Source organism: Tribolium castaneum, chromosome 5 (assembly GCF_031307605.1).
Source record: "Tribolium castaneum strain GA2 chromosome 5, icTriCast1.1, whole genome shotgun sequence".
Lineage (NCBI taxonomy): Eukaryota > Metazoa > Arthropoda > Insecta > Coleoptera > Tenebrionidae > Tribolium > Tribolium castaneum.
In genome coordinates, this window is record NC_087398.1 from 7,515,251 (window position 1) to 7,532,828 (window position 17,578).

The window sequence follows — 17,578 nt, forward strand, 5'->3', positions numbered from 1 at the left end:
GAAAAACAAACGGAGCCATGTTATTAGTCTCATGAGTGAAATAATTGGTGTAGGACTAAAGACTCCCACAATGCTTTTCTACTTGTTATCTGTTAGTGATTAAGGTTTAATAAAAGAATCAACGAGTAGGTACATTAAAATTTCTTTTTATTATCACACAAAACCACTCAAGTGCGCAATGTTTTAAGAATATTGTTTAAAATATCAATACTTTCCAAATGTAGAGGATTATTCTTATCCAACTGCTGCGACAGGTTCAGCACACTCGAACTGAACATTTTCAACTCGGGAGTATTACCCTGCAGCCAAACCCTCGGCAAAATCAAACTAATTAAACTAACTTTGGACACGGCATCAGTCAGCAAACAAAACTTGACCGCACTCAACAAATACCTATTCAGGAGCGAATTCAGCGCCAGTTCTTTGAGCGTATTATCATTGAGCACACCTTGCCAACTCGTAATATTCTTCAGCAACTTTAATCCACTGGCGAACTGTCTCTGAAAAAAGGGCGACTTGCTCTCAATCAATTTGGGTGTAAGCGGAATGAAAACGTCATGTTCGAGGGCACACTTCATTTTGTGCAAAATGGCATTGAACAAATTATTCAACGCTTTACTCGCCGGCCCTAGTGTCGGAAACTTGCGAACGTAGCGAGTGATAATCCCCACCAGTTTCAACGTCTGTGAGCTGGACAAGGGGTCCCAACACCGGTCCACTAATTGTGTTAGCTTCGGAATGATTATTTTCTCGACTATTGTGGGGAGGAGGTTGATATCGGGGTCCTGGGCTAGAGTTGCCTCACTTTCGTCGTCGTGTAGGCCGTAGAGGGCCAACGTTCGGTACCAATCCAGTTTTTCGATGTCGACGGAGTCGTTCAACGGGTCCCAAAAAATCAAGTCGAGGCGTACAAGGGGGCTCACGACCTTAGGGAGGCACAGCGTGGCGTAAGCCTCGTTGTAGGCCGCCAAGTCGGTCTCCCGCCACTCCTCAAACTTGATCAAAATGTTCGCAACTGAGGAGTAGTCCTCGACCACGTCCTCAAAAACCTCCTGGATTTCCCCATCGAGTTGCTCGCGTTCCTTGTCAAAGTTTAGCATGTCTTGTTGCGAGATTTCATCGTCACTGGACATGCCTTCAACGTGCTTGGGTTGCCCCCCGATCTCGCGCGCCCTGCGCCTCCTGGTGCGCCGCCCCTCGCGCTCAGCCGCCCGCCGCACCTTTTCCTCATCTTCCGCCACCTTCTTCATCCCGGCCTTGTTGGTCGCCTCCTCAGCCTGGTCCCGCACGTCCTGTCTCCGGCGCTCAATCAGCCACTCGGAGCGCTTGGCCATTTGGTCCATAGCCCGTTGTTCCAGACTTGCAATCACGCCAACTTTCTCGTCCAGACATTCGACCAAATCGGTGATATAACCCCGAAGTTCTTGATAGAATTTGAATCGTTCAGCGGCGATTGGCGCTTTCGTCTTTAATTCCTCCAACTCTTTGGAAATTTGCTCAATGTCTTGCTGATTTTGTTGCAATTTGTTGATATTGGCCTCGCGTGACTCGCACACGTTCTGGTAGTGTTCGCGCAACTTATCGGCGATCATTTGCGGGGTCCGGGGGACCCCGGGGTCCATGGCTTGCACGGGGGCTGCCACAGCCGTAGGTTCGGGTTGGTAGTCAGTGTACAACAAATCGGAGGCGAGGGCGGAGGCCCCCGTGACCCCCTTCCTGATCTGTTGGTGCTCCCACTCGTCCACCTCCTGATCCGATTCCTGCGCCGCTAGAAACTGCTCCCGCCTCCGTTCCTGGTCCCTGAGGGCCAAATTCACGTCCATGTCGATTCGTTCGTCGTCGCTCCCCTCGTTATCATCCTCCCGCAACAAGCGCCCCTTGTCCTCGGGCTCCTCCTCCTCCACTGGGATGTAGTCCCCCATTTCGCGCGCCCGCTGGCGGCGCTTTCGCGCGGCGTGGATCATGGCGGCGTCGGGGATCGCCCCCGATTCCAAGACCTTCTTGAAGTTGTCCGGTTTGGAGAATTTGTGGGTGGTTGGGGCCTCGTCCTCGTCGGATAAATCGTCCTTTCCGGCACATAGGGCGTCACGGCCGCTCAGAATCAAGGGCGGGGCCGGTTTGTGGTTCACTACGAGGACCAAGTCGTCCGTTACGATCTCGGTCTTGACTTTGGGTTTGGGGTCTTTTTCGGGCTTGGTCTCTTTCTTCTTTTGGCGTTCTTTTTCGAACATTTTCATGACCTTTTTACTGTGTGAGGACTTTTTTACTTGGAATACTTCGCCTTCTTCCTCGGTTTCGAAGCTGAGGAGCGGCTGTTTCGGCTTGTGTTTGGATTTTTTCTTGTGGTCGCGGTCTTGAGGGGGCTGCGCCTCCACGTCCATGGGCTCGTCGTCGTCATCGTCGTTTTCGGTGAACACGCGCCGCTGGATTGTCTTTTTCGGTTTGCGGAATAAAGACATGCTTTGGAAAATTGTTTAACACGATTTGCAACTTTTGGAAAAGGATTATTGGTTATGTTAGTTTGCTGTCACGATGACGTTTTGTTGACGTTTCCAAACATAACCTCTTTTTACGCTTTCAATTTTCACAAATAAAAAATAAGTGGTGATAAATTGTAAATGTGTGTCTTTTGTGTGGTTTTATCGAATTCAAAAGTGTGATAAAGTTGGTTGCCTAACTAAGAGTTCAAAACTGGTCGTCCTTTATCTTTGGATCATTAAAGAAAAAGTGGGGGCACCGCGTCGATGACGCGACTTTTGGGGGTCATTCCATTGCCTCAGTTTAGTAGTTTGTAAGCCCGTTACATTTTTACTCCAGTGGCCAGATTTTGTGTTCACTACTACTTCTAAAAAATGGCCAATGCAAAACCATCAAATAAACCCAAAAAAGAGATTTCTGCCTTTGCTAAAACGTATTTAATTGGGTATAATTTCATAGAAACTATCGGGTAAGTGCTTAAAAATTCATTTAGTTTAAGTATCTCATTATTTAATTCATTGGAATTTTTTCTGGAAAAATTATCGAATTAACTTAATTACATACAAAAACCAGTCAGACAATCATAATTAATTAACAAAAATCGTTCATTCACTTGCTTACATCGTAATAAGCCGGTTTTATTAAAAAAACCGCTAATGAAAAGTAAAGGTTTTCTTTTTTTATTCGAAAAACATTCCACATTATTCATGCGATTCAGTCTATTGTACGAGTATTTTGTCGATTCATCAATTTATTTAGATGTAAACATACCTGGGTGAACTTTAACCCATCAGTCGATTATTTCCTTTGACTTTTTAACAATTTTTAGGTGGTCCTATCTCTTATACCTACTCGTTAGTTATCACTTATCGCCTTCTAAAAGCCAATCTCTCTACGACACGGTGAAATGGTCCTTAATTATTTTTCAAAACGCGGCCGTTTTGGAAGTGGTGCACACCCTTATACGCATAGTGCCTTCAAACCCGCTCATTACTGCCATGCAAGTTGCGTCCAGAGTGATAGTGGTTTGTGGCGTAATTTTAGCAACGAAAGCGGGCCGTGAGACCATTGGTCTACATTTAGCCCTTGCTGCGTGGTCCGTAACGGAAATAATTCGATACGGAAATTACACCTTAAATTTAACAGGGGGTGTCCCTTTTATTGTAACGTGGTTGAGGTAAGATTGTTTTCAAACAATACGATTTCCGCCCGCTGTTTGTGATAAAAGTTAAAACATACGCAGTTTGTTTTTTGTAGTTAAATACATATTGTTGACGTATGTAAAAAGATTAAAACATTTGTTTTCGGTGTTACATTAACTGCAGCGTGCAGCGAATTACAAAAACAAATTAATGCAATGTGTTTTTGCCCGAAAGACGCTAAAGATTTTATTCACCGTTTTAGATATACAACATTTATTGTTCTCTATCCAATCGGAGTAACTGGCGAGCTTTTGTGCATTTATGCTGCACAGAAGGAAGTGGGAGAGACTAAGATTTTCACAATTGAAATGCCAAACGCGCTAAATTTCACGTTTGACTATCAGAAGGTTCTCTGGGGTTTAATGCTGCTGTATATCCCATGTACTTGAGATCCATTATTTAATAATTAATTGAGATTTAATGTTTCATTTGTAGTGTTCCCGAAATTGTACATGCATATGTGGACATTGAGAAGGAAAGTTTTGGGTGGTGGTCAGCAAAAGAAAGACAAATGAGATGACCTAATTATTTATCAGTTTTTTATAAGACTAAAAATGTTTGGTGAAAGGTTGTGTGGTAATGTGTGTGTTTCACTTACAAAAGAATTAAACTTTATTATCTAAAGTTCTTTGTATTTTCCTCGAATGTCGGCTCCTTGACTCGTTCAGTGCCTTTTCTAATTCGTGTGTTATGTGTTGCAAGTTGGTAACGTCAGTTTGTAGCAAATGATGCTCTTTCTTGTACCCACTACCATCATCTTTTAATGTTTTTAAGCTCAAATCTAGAGTCATTAAGGGGACGACTTGCTGGTGTAGACTTCTGCTAGACACCTAATAATACTTGCAATGATAAAAAATTCATACAAAATTCACTAATACCTGAACTTCAAATCTCCACTCTAAATTATCATAATGGGGTTCATTGACTGTGAGTTTATTCAAAATTTGCGCAATTTCCGCTTTTTTAGATTCGTAGAATTTGTGGAGAATATTTTCCTGTTCCGGGGAAAAACCAAGGGTCAAAATTGAGTCTCTAAAGTCAGCCTCACTTAACTGGAAATAAAATTAGTAACAGAACGAAATTAAGTGGAGACAGTTTTGAACCTTGTGTTTACAACTCAGCAGAAGCAAATTAACTAAACCGTATACGCAGTTTTGTACCGCGTCCACTTCTACCGAGAGTTTCTCGGCCGCAGAAGCGTAAAACTTCAAGTTGGGGCCACTTTGCAGAAAATCTATTGCCAGTTTGCAGAAATCAATTAACACTAAAATGAGGCGTAAGCCACAATTCAAAGACGAAATCCCACGTACCTTGCACCGACTGGCTGGTTAAAAGACCCAAGTGCTCTTTATGGTCATTTCGCAAGGAAATTAGCATTTTCTTATATTTATTGTTGTTTTTCCAAAAACTAACCTAACATCTTTGACGTTGGCAGATGCATAAGGGGCATGCGTAGAAATGATTTGTGTGAAGATAGCTCCACTAGCCAGCCCCTCAAATTTCCGAATAGACCCGAATGTGAAGCCAGTTTCACATTAGCAAAATAAGCTTTAATTTGCGTAGATGTATGTTTGGTTGTCGGCTTTAAAAACGTTTAATACAGTAAAAATATGAAAGAACACTAAACACCCTCTTAAAAATGACATTTTAAGAGAGTGACGTTGCTAATAGTGAAAAACTCAATTATTTATCACAAATTGCTTTTTGATTTTTTTCACTTTTCCACCCAATTTCAAGACTGGCTGCGTCTGCCGACCAGGTAAGGTCTCAGGAAAGAAAACAACTGTTTGGGTTTTTTCAAAAAAATTAACTTTTTTCGAATGTTCCAAGGTAGAATAACGAATATCAAAAAACATAATCATAATTAAATATAAAGTTGTTCAAAGATATTTTCTTAAAAATGAATTGATCATATTGTGCGGGCTCAAATTCTTTTGAGTTGGGTCCTGGAATATATGACAAGAGTGGTAGGTAAAAATTTGTTCGAATAAATTACAATGGGGCGAAAACTGCAGTAATGCATTTGTAGAGTTATAAATCTTGAAATTGGGTGGAAAAGTGGAAAAAATTAAAAAGCAGTTTATGGTAAATAATTGAGTTTTTTGCTATTAGCAAAGTCACTTTCTTAAAATGTCATTTTTAAGAGGTTGTTTGTGTTTTTTTGGATTTTTCTTTATTAAACGTTTTTAAAGCCGACAACTAAACATACATCTACGCAAATTGAAGCTATTTTGCTAGTGTAAAAGTGGCTTCATGTTCGGGTCTATTCGGAAATTCGAGGAGCTGGCTTGCGCAGCTATCTTCACACAAATGTAGAAATGCATAGGCAAACTACATGCGTAGTTGTTTTATTGGTTGCATAATGTTCCAAATTTTATTTTTAGTTGACATTTTAAACACGTTAAACATTCACTGCCGTCTCGCTTTTTGTGACCGAGTTAATTTATTTTCTTGACAATGTTTCCATTAAAAAAAACTCTAGTTATAAAATGGAAAAGTGTTGCGTTTGCATAATTGACTGGGCAGTTGGTTACTGATTGTGAAAAAAAAATTAGAACGTTCAAAGAATGGTGAAAACTTTTGGCAGGAAATAAATCAATATAAAAAAGTGTTGCGTATTGTTTGGGAGTTGAAGGAAGTGTAATGAATAATAAATGTACAGACATTGTCGTGTAATTTATTAAACGAGGCAAACAAATAAAATGCACATAGAAATTATACTTTTATTTTAATATATATAGATATATTTCAAAACTCCAGTAATGTACAAAAAATATCTGTGTAATTAAATAATGTTTTGTCTGTCAATTTGTTCATTTCTTTTAATTTAGTGGCGGGGTGTAATTGACAATAATCAAGTATGAATGCTATTACTAATAAGGTCTAGGAACGTCCCTAGCAACAGTAACATGGCTTGGATGCCTATCACAATGTCCAACAAAACGAGCTCTCCAAATAACGTATTTTAAATTATGTATAAAATATTAACAGTTACTATGTTATTATTTTAAAATTCACTTTATCTTTTTTTATGTTTTTTGGTAATGCGTAGCTTGAACACTCACTGAAAGGAAGACAACACTAAACACATCCAAAATAATGAATAACAGGGTAGGTGCTGCAGCACAGCCGCCGCTCAGTTACGTAATCATAGTCAAATTTAAACAAGTCCAATAATAAAATATAATTATGTATAATCGTTATTTATATATAATGCTGTATATATAAATATAAACAAAGTCCTCCTATTTATTTACAATTGCACTCAAGCCCTCTGCGCCTTCCCTCGCTCCGCACTACCCTAACGAAACGAACAAGCAACGTAGTAATGCACTTGATACAGCTAACCTGTCTAAATTACAGCCTGCGGTACTGAACCGATGAGGTACCTAGTAGTATATATCTCTATTATGTACACGCGGTGGTCACTCGGACAGCAGCTTCTGCAGCAGCGACGACGACTTGTTACCGTGATCACCTGCCCGCGCCTCCTCCATAGAACTCTGCAAACACCTCAAAATCAGCCTCAACTCGAGCCAAGTCGACAGAAAACGGCCTCGCGTAGAAAAACGCATTTGTTTTCTCCACGCGGGGCCAGGACGCGTTCGACATGCAAGCGGTTAGTAACAGAGCAAGCGGGACAAGCGTGTCAAAGGAAAGGTCGTTGCTTGCTTGGCTTACCCTGGAGGTCGCTGGCTGCGGAGACATTGAGCCCATATCTGAACCCATCGCACCCCAAAGTTTCGGGCTATCACTCGCACCTGCACGCAACAATGATGTCATTGTACGCACTCCCTGCAGGAGTACCTTTGCCGCATTGGATTCGCAAACAACTTTGCACCGCACTCCAAAGCGGCGCGAGTACTCGCTGCCCCTTATATATGTTTAGTAGAACAAAAACACACATGGAGGGGGAGTATAATACAGGGAAATGGTATACGTATGGCACAAAGGCAGGTTTATGCAAGAACACCACTTCCCTGTAGCTTCACACAAGGATGTGTTAACGTCCTTAACATAACTGTACAATAGGGCCCATCAACTATCAAATATTTTTTGTACGAAAATTTTCTCTTGCGAAAATCACAGGCGTGGAGGCGGTTAATGCAAGGTTTAGGCGTTACAGGGGTTAGTCAGGGGGGCATCAAAGCAAGAAAAACACTTTTAGAATTAACCGAATTTTATGGCCTCTGTGATTTTTGCACGAACTGTACTCCTAAAAACAGTAAGGAATGGATTATTCAACACTCAGAGATTGATTTGTTTCTCCTAAAGTAACGGTGTTAGTTTTAGTCCAAGTCATGCAAGAATTTTTACAACAAGCAGTTAAGAATATAGACAGAAGTGGGAAAAATCCACGATTCGAGCAAACGTTGTCCGGATGAACAACCAAATATTTGTAGATAGGCTCTGTGAAGTAAAGTCACAAAAAAGCACTTAAATGCTTATCTGTTTCCAGTCAAGTAAGTCGGCACTAGACCTTAGCTAATCTTTGTTTGTTTAATGGCAGCATTACGAAATCCAAATGGCTATTACGAAGGAAAATAAGAATAAATCCGATTAAAAGACCAATTACATAAAACAATGTTGTTAGAAAAAGCACAGAAAATTTTAAGCAATTCTTACTTAATGAAAAAATAACGTAATCCGTTCAAGTTACTACGAACTACGGAGGACAAAATCGCAGGATTTTCTTTGAACCCAAAAAATAGCACGGCGCCAAAGCGTTTTAAATTAATTTAAATCAAACCATTTCATAAATTAACAGCCAGAAAAACTGACGACTAAAATTTTCGTAAGAAACATGAGAAAAAAATTAAAAATCAAAATCACAGTAGAAAATTTTAAGCAATTCTTACTTAATAAAAAAATAACGTAATCCGTTCATGTTACTACGAACTACGGAGGACGAAACAAAATACAAAATCGCAGGATTTTCTTTGAACCCAAAAAATAGTACGGCGCCAAATCGTTTTAGATTAATTTAAATCAAACCATTTCATAAATTAACAGCCAGAAAAACTGACGACTAAAATTTTCGTAAGAAACATGAGAAAAAAAATTAAAAATCAAAATCACAGCAGAAAATTTTAAGCAATTCTTACTTAACAAAAAATAACGTAATCCGTTCATGTTACTACGAACTACGGAGGACAAAACAAAATACAAAATCGCAAGATTTTCTTTGAACCCAAAAAATAGTACGGCGCTAAATCGTTTTAAATTAATTTAAATCAAACCATTTCATAAATTAACAGCCAGAAAAACTGACGACTAAAATTTTTGTAAGAAACATGAGAAAAAAAATTAAAAATCAAAATCACAGTAGAAAATTTTAAGCAATTCTTACTTAATAAAAAAATAACGTAATCCGTTCATGTTACTACGAACTACGGAGGACGAAACAAAATACAAAATCGCAGGATTTTCTTTGAACCCAAAAAATAGTACGGCGCCAAATCGTTTTAAATTAATTTAAATCAAACCATTTCATAAATTAACAGCCAGAAAAACTGACGACTAAAAGAAACATGAGAAAAAAATTAAAAATCAAAATCACAGTAGAAAGTTTGAAGCAATTCTTACTTAATAAAAAAATAAGGTAATCCGTTCATGTTACTACAACTACGGAGGACGAAACAAAATACAAAATCGCAGGATTTTTTCTGAACCCAAAAAATAGCACGGCGCCAAATCGTTTTAAATTAATTTAAATCAAACCATTTCATAAATTAACAGCCAGAAAAACTGACGACTAAAAGAAACATGAGAAAAAAAAAATAAAATTTTGCAAAATTTGCGCTTCGTCTCGTATTTTCCAAGACGTTGCGACTACGGTTAAAGATACAAGAAAGATATTAGGAAGAGAAAATTAAGGAATAAAATAAAATCTTTTGCCCATCCTTTGCACATTTGTCGCAGGTGTTGAATCCTCGTTCAGTTTCACCTATATGTACACATTTTTTCGATTAAATTTTAGCCAAACGAAAAAAACAGTTAGTAGTAAAAACCCCAAGAAACCGACCACCCATTAGACACGTTTACATTTTACAGTTGTTGGCGTTAGTGGACAAGCCGAAGTAATGTACAAAAAATATCTGATAATTTCCAAGACTCGATAATCGATTCCACATGCAAAAAGTGTCAAAAACGTACCAGACGTGGGCATTTCGAACGTAATTCCTAAGGCTTCGAGATCAACTTGTTGCTGGTTGAGTAATTGAGACTGAGTCCTATTTGGGGCTGTCTGTGCTTGCCCAGTTCTGGCACCGACCACCGCACGTAACTCTTGCCGGACGAACTCCGATGTGGGGCCACTTGCGGACACACCTGATACATAACACTTGTAATCTCACGGGTCTGTCTCACCCCCACACTGACAACAAACCACGCAATGTTAAATTGATCTCGGACACACCAAAAACAATGCGTGGTCCCGATGATAACAACGTGCTAACGTGCATGACATAAACGACGTTAACTCGCCACTTATCATGACACGGTTTTGGTAGCCGAGCCGATTCTGCCCATTCTTGAGAAAAAGTCAACGTGTACTCTAATTTCAAAATTTCTTTTTTATTATCTTTGTAAAATGAGAGCACAATTGTACGTTTTCGCAAGAGAAAAATCCAAAAACCACAAGTCTACCAAAACATCAATGCAGTCCCTATTTAGAACACATCTAGGTCTAATAATGATGATCGACATAAGGTACACAAGCGTTTGTTCATCAGCGGCACTATCAAAAACTGGCAAACGAAACAAAAACATAAAAAGCACATAAACACACATAAAAGCAACATAAAACAGCACAGCATGGAAACCAACAATAAGACATATCAATGAAGACATGGCGATACATGTAGGTAATAGGGGTCGACAGGATAACGGTTTAGGAGGATATTACCCCAGTGGATTTTAGCACAGCCATGAGGCGAGCACATGTAATGTAATGAGTGTTAGACACAGGGCGATGTGCCGATGAGTGCTTGTGAAATGACCGAATAAATCTCCAGAACTGTCTCTAATTATCGTTTGGGCAAAAAACGAGGGAAGGGGGTTCTAGAGATTTGCCGTGGAAGGTGTTGAGAGTGCCCCTATACGCCGCCGCCAACTTACCGGCTTGGAGGTGTGGGGGCGCTCGACCCCTGTCTGCGCCATTGTAGGCTAACTGTAAACCCGTCTGATCATAACAGTACTGGGAGGAGTCTTGTTGGTACATCATGGGGTGTTGGTGGGGGTTGGGGGGAATCGGGGGATAGGGATGGGGGTGGTGTTCCCTGCCGTATGGCCGGGGGGATCCCAGGCCACCTGCAACACACACGCCACCCTCTCAGATCTGTTTTTCCACCTGTTTTCTACTAAATAAAGACCGTCGCGCCACCCTGTCGATACTCACCCGTTCCTTCAATGAAAGACTCACTCTCTCATTGAAAGACCAAACTAGAAGTCTACCATGCAATATAACCACTGCATGATCTAAAACTCTCTACAAATGCATGGGTAGCAAGTCCAAACCATGCTCAATACGGTCCAATAAAATAAAATTATTCAATAAACTCGGCAGTGAATTTGCAAGAAAAATTACTCAATACTAACTCTAACAAATCATCAAAAACCAAACTGTGAAGAAATCACACACTCATCAAAAGTTAAAATGTGTTTATCAATAAATCAAAACTAGATTTGATTTTTTACCTGGCAACTGGGTTGTGGCAGTGGGCACGCTGTTAGCGCGCTGTAGCCTCAGGTACTGAGTCTGGTTGAAAGCGGTAGAGTTGGGGGATGAAGGTGGAGGAAACGAGTCTTGCTGATACGGCGAGTGCCGCGAAGTCACCGTTCCAGGACTGTTCAGAGACCTCTGCTGCTGCTGTTGTTGCTGCTGCTGTTGCGCCGCCGACGGCTGGTTCGGTGCTCTCTGAAAATTTCGTCCTGATACATAGTTGCCCTACGAATTAATTTGTGTTAGAGTGTAGAGTGGAATCTGAAGAGTGGACTGCACGACGAAATACAGGGCACACCGGGTATACTACTGTTTTTAAATCCATTCTCTGTTAAGTAACAGCGGCAAAAATCTGTAACGTACTCTTTGCAATGTATTTATTACGAAACAAAATATTTATTAAAAACGTGACATGTTAATGAAAAATCACATACTATATTTTCACATGGACAACAACCAGCTGTAGAGTTGTTAGGTTGGTACGCCCGTGCCTACAGTTTTTTTAGTGTAATTCGCTTTCAAAATTTGACACCTGGTACAAGCGCAGTAAAGAACTGAAATAAATTGGTTATTTTTTTATTAAAACAAAGTATTAGTCTTAATACCCTGATTTTGAACCATTTTCACAACTTCACAAATTTGATTTAAGTGAATAATTAACAGACTTTAAAAACTTTCAGAGCTTCTAACCTATTTTTGTAGACACTGTCAATTCTGACAAATTTCTCACTAGAAATTACTAGAAACATTTGCGCTCATTTAGAGACCGACTTACACAGGCAAAATATAAAGAATTTACACTAGGAAGTGGTTTTTATGAATGTGAACCGATAATACACTATTCTAGCTCTCGTTTTAGTGTTAGAAAACAAAGAAAGGGGGTAAGATCGACCTTAGAATAAAAACAACTAGTATAATCCATACATTATGTTGCACACAAGATAATAATCTATGGCAATAAACATCATTATTATTATTATTTTAGGTACATTTATTCGGTGAAAATAAATCAGGGATTTTTAAATTTATTTGTTAATTTAATTAATTTGGATTTAATTTAATAAATAATTCCGACAGAAATTGTTCTAAAACAAAACATGTGATTTTCTGTCACAAAACAAAGATGTTCAGTAGTGCTCTGCACTTGATTTCTACCACATTTTAGTGTAACTTTGTGGGATAGCAATCTCGCAATATGAAAATTTCTTGACATTTTCAAATAAAATACACACTGATCCAGAAATACTACTGTTAGCAAAACTGAATTTAAATTTTTATGGATAATAGAACGATAACAGTTAAGAACAATCCAACAGTTTCTGTAAACTAGTGTAAACGGTGTCACAACTACGGATATCTAAATGTTAGGATTATTAAACGACGTACAAATAAAACGTTCCCGTCCTCAATAGTTCAGTTAATGTCGCCAGAAAGCGCAGTTGTTCCATTACCGTCTAAGTTTTCAGAGCAATGTATTCGGAAAAAATGTATTTGTATAACGGTTAACAAATATTAAACAAAAGAATACGATAAATTAATTATACATTTTGATTCTGCCATACTATTTTTTTCCACCACAAAATATGACCAAAAAAAAACCCTCTTGCCCCGGTATTTCGCCCGCGTTGTGTTTAACGGTCTTCAAATCAGTACTTACGGTGAGCTGGGCATTGAGCATGGGGTTCTGCAGACTGAGCCTGGCCTGGTTCTGCTGCCAGTTCTGTCCTTGCGCACTTCCCTGCGGATACGCCTGCCTCAGCGCCATCTGTTGCGTGAACTGTGGCGACAGTCTCGCCCCAGCTTGTTGGTAGTTGGCGGCTGAAGTCTGCGGAAACCCGGCTTGTTGTCCAATCGGCGACACCAATTGCGAATGAGGTGAATATGGCTGTTGACTGTTGATTCTCTGATTCGGTTGATTCAACTGTCCTCCATAATTGGGAGAGAGTTGAGATTCTGGTAAACTGGCCGATCGTTGAAGGGATACATTGGGTGCTACTGTATTGTTGAGGAGGCTATCAATGTTCTGTAACCCCGAGTTTATTTCAGCTGCGGTTGCGTTGGACGGAATTAAAAGTTCCTGCTGCTGTTGCTGTTGGAGAAGGCGGCGTTTTTCCTCCTGCTGTCGACGCTGGATTTGCAACTGCTGGCTGTTGGTGAGGCCACCGGTTGCGACAGCGTATTGGGGGGCGCCAGGGCGCACGGCGAGGCGCTGCTTGGCTATAAAGCTCGCCTGGTTGTAGTTGGGAGGGGGCTGGAACGGCCGCATTTGGCTGTTCTGGGTCGTCATCTATGAAAACATAATTGCGGCGTTTTTTGCGATTTGTTTTGGGAATGACTTACTGCAGCTGGAGTGTACGCAGGCGGCGTCCCCGGCAGTGTGATCGTAGGCGACGAAGGGCTCTTGACAACCGATTCGCATTGCATTAGCGACTTTTGGATAATGTTAATGGCCATCTTCTCCGAGAGTTCATTCGGGTGGAAATTGTTCGGCTGTTGGCCCTCGCCTGCCGAAAACGTCCGGCCCACCTCGTCGGGCACGATGTCCATGACCTGGTCCAGGATGTCCGACAGCAGGGGATCGTTGGAGTTGTTGTTGTCGACCCACATGGAGGCGTCGATGTTTCCGTCGGTGCTGGACGTAGCCGGCGAGGTGTAGGAACCAGAATCCACTTGAGCCATCTGCCGGTTATCGGGCGTTCGCTGGTGGTGCATGCTGTTCGGGTGCGTCAACATGGTTGTGAGGTAGTTGGTGGTCGGTTGTCGGGCGCCCATTCGCGACATGTTGTCCGGCAGTGTGTTCTTGACAACGGTCCGTTGTTGCGTGACAGAGGTAGTAGATCGCGTCGGCATGGGCTTGCTCGTTTTCACCGTTTCGGGTAGTGATGAGATCCGGGGTAAAATATCTTGCGGTGTCGCCGACATAAGGCTTACTGGAATATGGGGGATGGGTTGCTGGTTGTTGGGCGTTTTCGCCAACAGGGAGGCCAGCATTTTGTTCTTCTCACACAGCTTGCTTCCCGTTCCGGCGCCCGTCGACGAAACCTACAATTTGTAATCAAAGCTACAGATCAAACGACCAACCACACAAAACACAATTCGCGTAATTAACGCAGCGCAAAACACTGCATAAGTAAAACTTATTAGCCAGACGCGTAGTTTGAAACACATAAAACTGGACGAGAATACAAACGTTACGCAACTGAAAATATTCCCCATTTTTTAATTATACTGATATTTAAAAACAATGTAACGAAATGTTGCTTAAGTACTTAAAAAACAAGTCACATTTCTTTATTATTTATGTATATTTTTAACTTGTGTTGTTTCGCCGAATTCTCTTGATAGGTGAGAGTCTGGCTGAAACAACGTAATTCAGATGTAGTTTGGTGACTTTTTAGCTTGTCTCCACAAAATCTCACAAAAAATCTACAGCATTCGAAAATTTCTCGTAGTTCTCTTCGTTTATGGCAAATATTTTTTTGAGATACGAAAAAACACAAAAATTAACTTGCTTGGTAGGCCAAAAACATTAAAACGTTCGTTAATTTATTGCATTTCATAATAAAATTTTGCTGCGACTAACAGACTAAATTTAAATTATACCGTTTTGGTACCGCTTTTTGGATAGACGTCACTCATTTATGTTAAACACTGTGTCTGTAAACTGTGTCTAAAGATTAGTGTTTTCAATGAATATAATGCAAAAGAAGCAAAAAAAAAACAAGGAAGCAATTTCTTTAAGGAATAAGAGCTTTTGTTGCTTGATGAAATAATAAATATAAAAAATTATTGGATGTAAGATAGGTGAAAAGGTTGACAGGGTTAAAATAAATATGTATAATGAATACGTTAAGTATACATAGCCATTTATTTTTCAGGGGGGAGACTTCTTTTAATTCAAAAAATACATGCCTCAGAAATTTTAATCAAATTTAAAAAAACTTGACAATATGAAAAATAAAACAAGAAAAAATAGCAGCAAGCAAAGTCGAAAGTCGAAAGGGTTAGGAAACTAAAGAAGAAGTATATATATATAAAAGAAAAAAGAACAAGAGCAAATGCACTCTAAAAAAATAAACTTCCGATGTCCTGAAAATTAAGAGAAATTACTGAAAATCCTTTAAAAAAGAAATTTTACAGAAAAAGACGTAGTTAATCTTTATTTGTCTTAAAGAATTTAAAAAAAAATCATAGAACAGTGCATTTTGACAAAAAAATTGTGAGATATTCAGGAACAATGAAAGAAGCTGTTGGATTTAGAAACAAAAATAAAAAAACAAATGTTAAAGAATAATTAATTAACATTTTTTTATGATTTAGCAAAATGTTCTGTTATTAATTCTTCTAATTAATCGCATTTGCATTTTCTTCAACAGTTCTCGCCTAAATCATTTTTTTTTAATTTTCTGCAAGGGTTATATTGTGCAACACTACTGTTGCCACAATTACACTTAATACTGCTTTGATCTTTAAACACATTCCAATTTGTAATAATTGTGGAAATCGTACGATTTGAGAAAAATTTTCTGCACTTCGTTCCATTTCCTCATAGCTTTCGCACGTCTTAATATACCTAGGGCGAAGTGAAGTAATGACTGCATATGTCCTTTGAATAATACGACAAATAACCCTTCTCTGCATACTTCCAAACGTAAAACCTCAATGTTAACAGCAATTGTATTATAGGCTTAATATTTCCTCCTCGGCAATAATTAAATATTGGTGGTGGATAAATTTGTTACAGGTACAATGTCATATTCTATTTCAACAAGAAGTACATGAAAAATATTTTTTGTAATTGTAAATCTTTAAAAAAAATCTAACTTCTCGTAAATTTAGAAGTATTTTTACCAAATATTATTATTTAGTTTTCTCAACAACCACATCTTCACTATCAGAAGACAAACTGCTACTTTCAACCTTATTTATGCTGATCTGACAATTTTTTGACATAATTTAATGGAGATTTAAATACGTTAATGGCCAACATTGGGAAAGTCAACATTTTTAAATGGAGAATTAAATTTGATAATGAAATCGGCCCTAAAAGTCCTACGTTCTTAAAAATATTTTTATGATAAAAAAAAACGTGCTTTCACAAAATCATGGACGAAATAATTCTGTGTAATTGAATTTTTCTGAAGGGCTCTGATTCAAGAATCCGATAAGAACATCGTAAATTTTTTCAAATACAAATCAACACTCAAGCCTATCGATGGTCAGTCGTACCTGAGATCCATCCGATGTTCTTTTGCTGGAGACGTTTTCGTCCCTGTCGTCACTGGGCCTTTTCCGACTCCTGCCCGGCTCTCCACTGGGAGGCGAAGGCGAGCTGGTGAAGCCCAAACTACGCAATAACGAGTCGTCGTGCGATTGAACATCGTTTTTCTTTTCGTCTTCGTTTTCGCGACTTTCAGTTTTGAGCAGCTGATGAAGTAACTCACTTTTCTTCCTTACGCCAGCTCTCGCTTCGAGATTATCGTCGTCGTCGCTTCTCTCATTCAGCAACTAAACAAAACGAATGAATTAAAACAGTGGAACAATCACGCGTTATCTGTTTCAACAAATACTAAAAACTGGCTTCACTTGGACGATTTCCACAAAAACAAACGATAAATTGAACCAAGTGAAAAGATAAACTAAACGATTGGTTTTGTCCTCAAAAAAACCCAAAATTTCTTACACTGTGCACAGTTAGCATGGTCACGTGTTCACCCAATCGCACAATTTCAGTTCGGTAAGTTAATGCACAACAATCCCGTCACGTTCACCGAAACATCTTGCTGCTTGTCTGCCAGTTAGGTAAATGCTTTATCACATTGAGGAACTGCCAAGTGAGAAAAGTATATCTGATAAAATTTTGTACTTGAGTACATAAAACGAGACGACTGCTGTGCGTACGACGGAGACGGCGGAACGACAACGACAGAACACCAGATATTCACTGTTGTGCATGCTATAACTGTATTTGTGGATTGCCGGGGTTTTACAATAGCAGGCACAAAAGGGCAGGTAGAGAAATCCCCACGGGCACCGAAACTTTCGACGGATTTTTGCCAACTAAACTCCAAATATCCAAAGTGATTCGAGATTTGCGCCCAAAACAAACTAATAAGCTAATCTTCAGCAAAACAAAAACATTTCGTAGTTTAGTCATGAACAATTATTTTTAAAA

General features: G+C 39.5%; 4 protein-coding genes across 15 annotated transcripts in view; 1 reads left to right on the forward strand and 3 right to left on the reverse strand.

The window, feature by feature from the left end:
- Nucleotides 1-132: 132 nt before the first annotated feature.
- LOC656266 (uncharacterized protein) lies at nt 133-2,466 on the reverse strand. Its single transcript, XM_962807.4, has one exon. It carries the CDS (start codon nt 2,457-2,459, stop codon nt 168-170), a length of 2,292 nt encoding a protein of 763 aa, XP_967900.1. The 5' UTR covers nt 2,460-2,466; the 3' UTR covers nt 133-167.
- A 246-nt stretch (nt 2,467-2,712) lies between these two features.
- Hacd1 (3-hydroxyacyl-CoA dehydratase 1) lies at nt 2,713-4,304 on the forward strand. The gene is made up of 4 exons (XM_962730.4): nt 2,713-2,947; nt 3,308-3,655; nt 3,883-4,061; nt 4,116-4,304. The coding sequence occupies exons 1-4, from the start codon at nt 2,853-2,855 to the stop codon at nt 4,193-4,195; spliced, it is 702 nt and encodes a 233-aa protein (XP_967823.1). The 5' UTR covers nt 2,713-2,852; the 3' UTR covers nt 4,196-4,304.
- LOC656099 (uncharacterized protein) lies at nt 4,193-5,149 on the reverse strand. 2 transcript variants are annotated; one of them, XM_064356631.1, is made up of 5 exons: nt 4,991-5,149; nt 4,784-4,944; nt 4,559-4,732; nt 4,279-4,510; nt 4,193-4,228 (listed from the first exon to the last, which is right to left on the reverse strand). In XM_064356631.1, exons 1-4 carry the CDS (start codon nt 5,055-5,057, stop codon nt 4,286-4,288), a joined length of 627 nt encoding a protein of 208 aa, XP_064212701.1. In that variant the 5' UTR covers nt 5,058-5,149; the 3' UTR covers nt 4,193-4,228; nt 4,279-4,285. The 2 variants fall into 2 exon arrangements, with proteins under 2 accessions (XP_064212701.1, XP_967743.1); XM_962650.4 differs by having other exon boundaries at nt 4,193-4,510.
- Nucleotides 5,150-6,389: 1,240 nt separating this feature from the next.
- The window catches only part of tai (taiman), a 68,437-nt gene continuing 57,248 nt past the window's right edge, over nt 6,390-17,578 (reverse strand). For 7 of the 11 annotated variants that reach the window (XM_008195401.3, XM_015980427.2, XM_008195405.3 and 4 more), the window contains 8 exons: nt 16,633-16,911; nt 13,744-14,445; nt 13,061-13,690; nt 11,379-11,628; nt 10,800-10,991; nt 9,837-10,010; nt 7,362-7,441; nt 6,390-7,183 (listed from right to left, as the gene is read on the reverse strand). In XM_008195401.3, coding sequence (XP_008193623.1) covers nt 7,106-7,183; nt 7,362-7,441; nt 9,837-10,010; nt 10,800-10,991; nt 11,379-11,628; nt 13,061-13,690; nt 13,744-14,445; nt 16,633-16,911 — 2,385 coding nt within the window. In that variant the 3' untranslated portion in view covers nt 6,390-7,105. The remainder of the gene's footprint in view (nt 7,184-7,361; nt 7,442-9,836; nt 10,011-10,799; nt 10,992-11,378; nt 11,629-13,060; nt 13,691-13,743; nt 14,446-16,632; nt 16,912-17,578) is intronic. The other 4 variants (XM_008195402.3, XM_008195407.3, XM_008195406.3 and 1 more) reach the window with 4 other exon arrangements.

What these genes read in the sequence shown, in the direction of transcription:
- LOC656266 (XM_962807.4), bottom strand. Translation starts at nt 2,459, where the DNA reads ATGTCTTTATTCCGCAAACCGAAAAAGACAATCCAGCGGCGCGTGTTC.
- Hacd1 (XM_962730.4), top strand. Translation starts at nt 2,853, where the DNA reads ATGGCCAATGCAAAACCATCAAATAAACCCAAAAAAGAGATTTCTGCC. An exon ending in AATTTCATAGAAACTATCGG is followed by an intron (nt 2,948 to 3,307) that starts GTAAGTGCTTAA and finishes AACAATTTTTAG; the next exon opens with GTGGTCCTATCTCTTATACC. An exon ending in AATGCTGCTGTATATCCCAT is followed by an intron (nt 4,062 to 4,115) that starts GTACTTGAGATC and finishes TTTCATTTGTAG; the next exon opens with TGTTCCCGAAATTGTACATG.
- LOC656099 (XM_064356631.1), bottom strand. Translation starts at nt 5,057, where the DNA reads ATGCTAATTTCCTTGCGAAATGACCATAAAGAGCACTTGGGTCTTTTA. An exon ending in AACCAGCCAGTCGGTGCAAG is followed by an intron (nt 4,945 to 4,990) that starts GTACGTGGGATT and finishes GCCTCATTTTAG; the next exon opens with TGTTAATTGATTTCTGCAAA. An exon ending in TGCTGAGTTGTAAACACAAG is followed by an intron (nt 4,733 to 4,783) that starts GTTCAAAACTGT and finishes TTTTATTTCCAG; the next exon opens with TTAAGTGAGGCTGACTTTAG.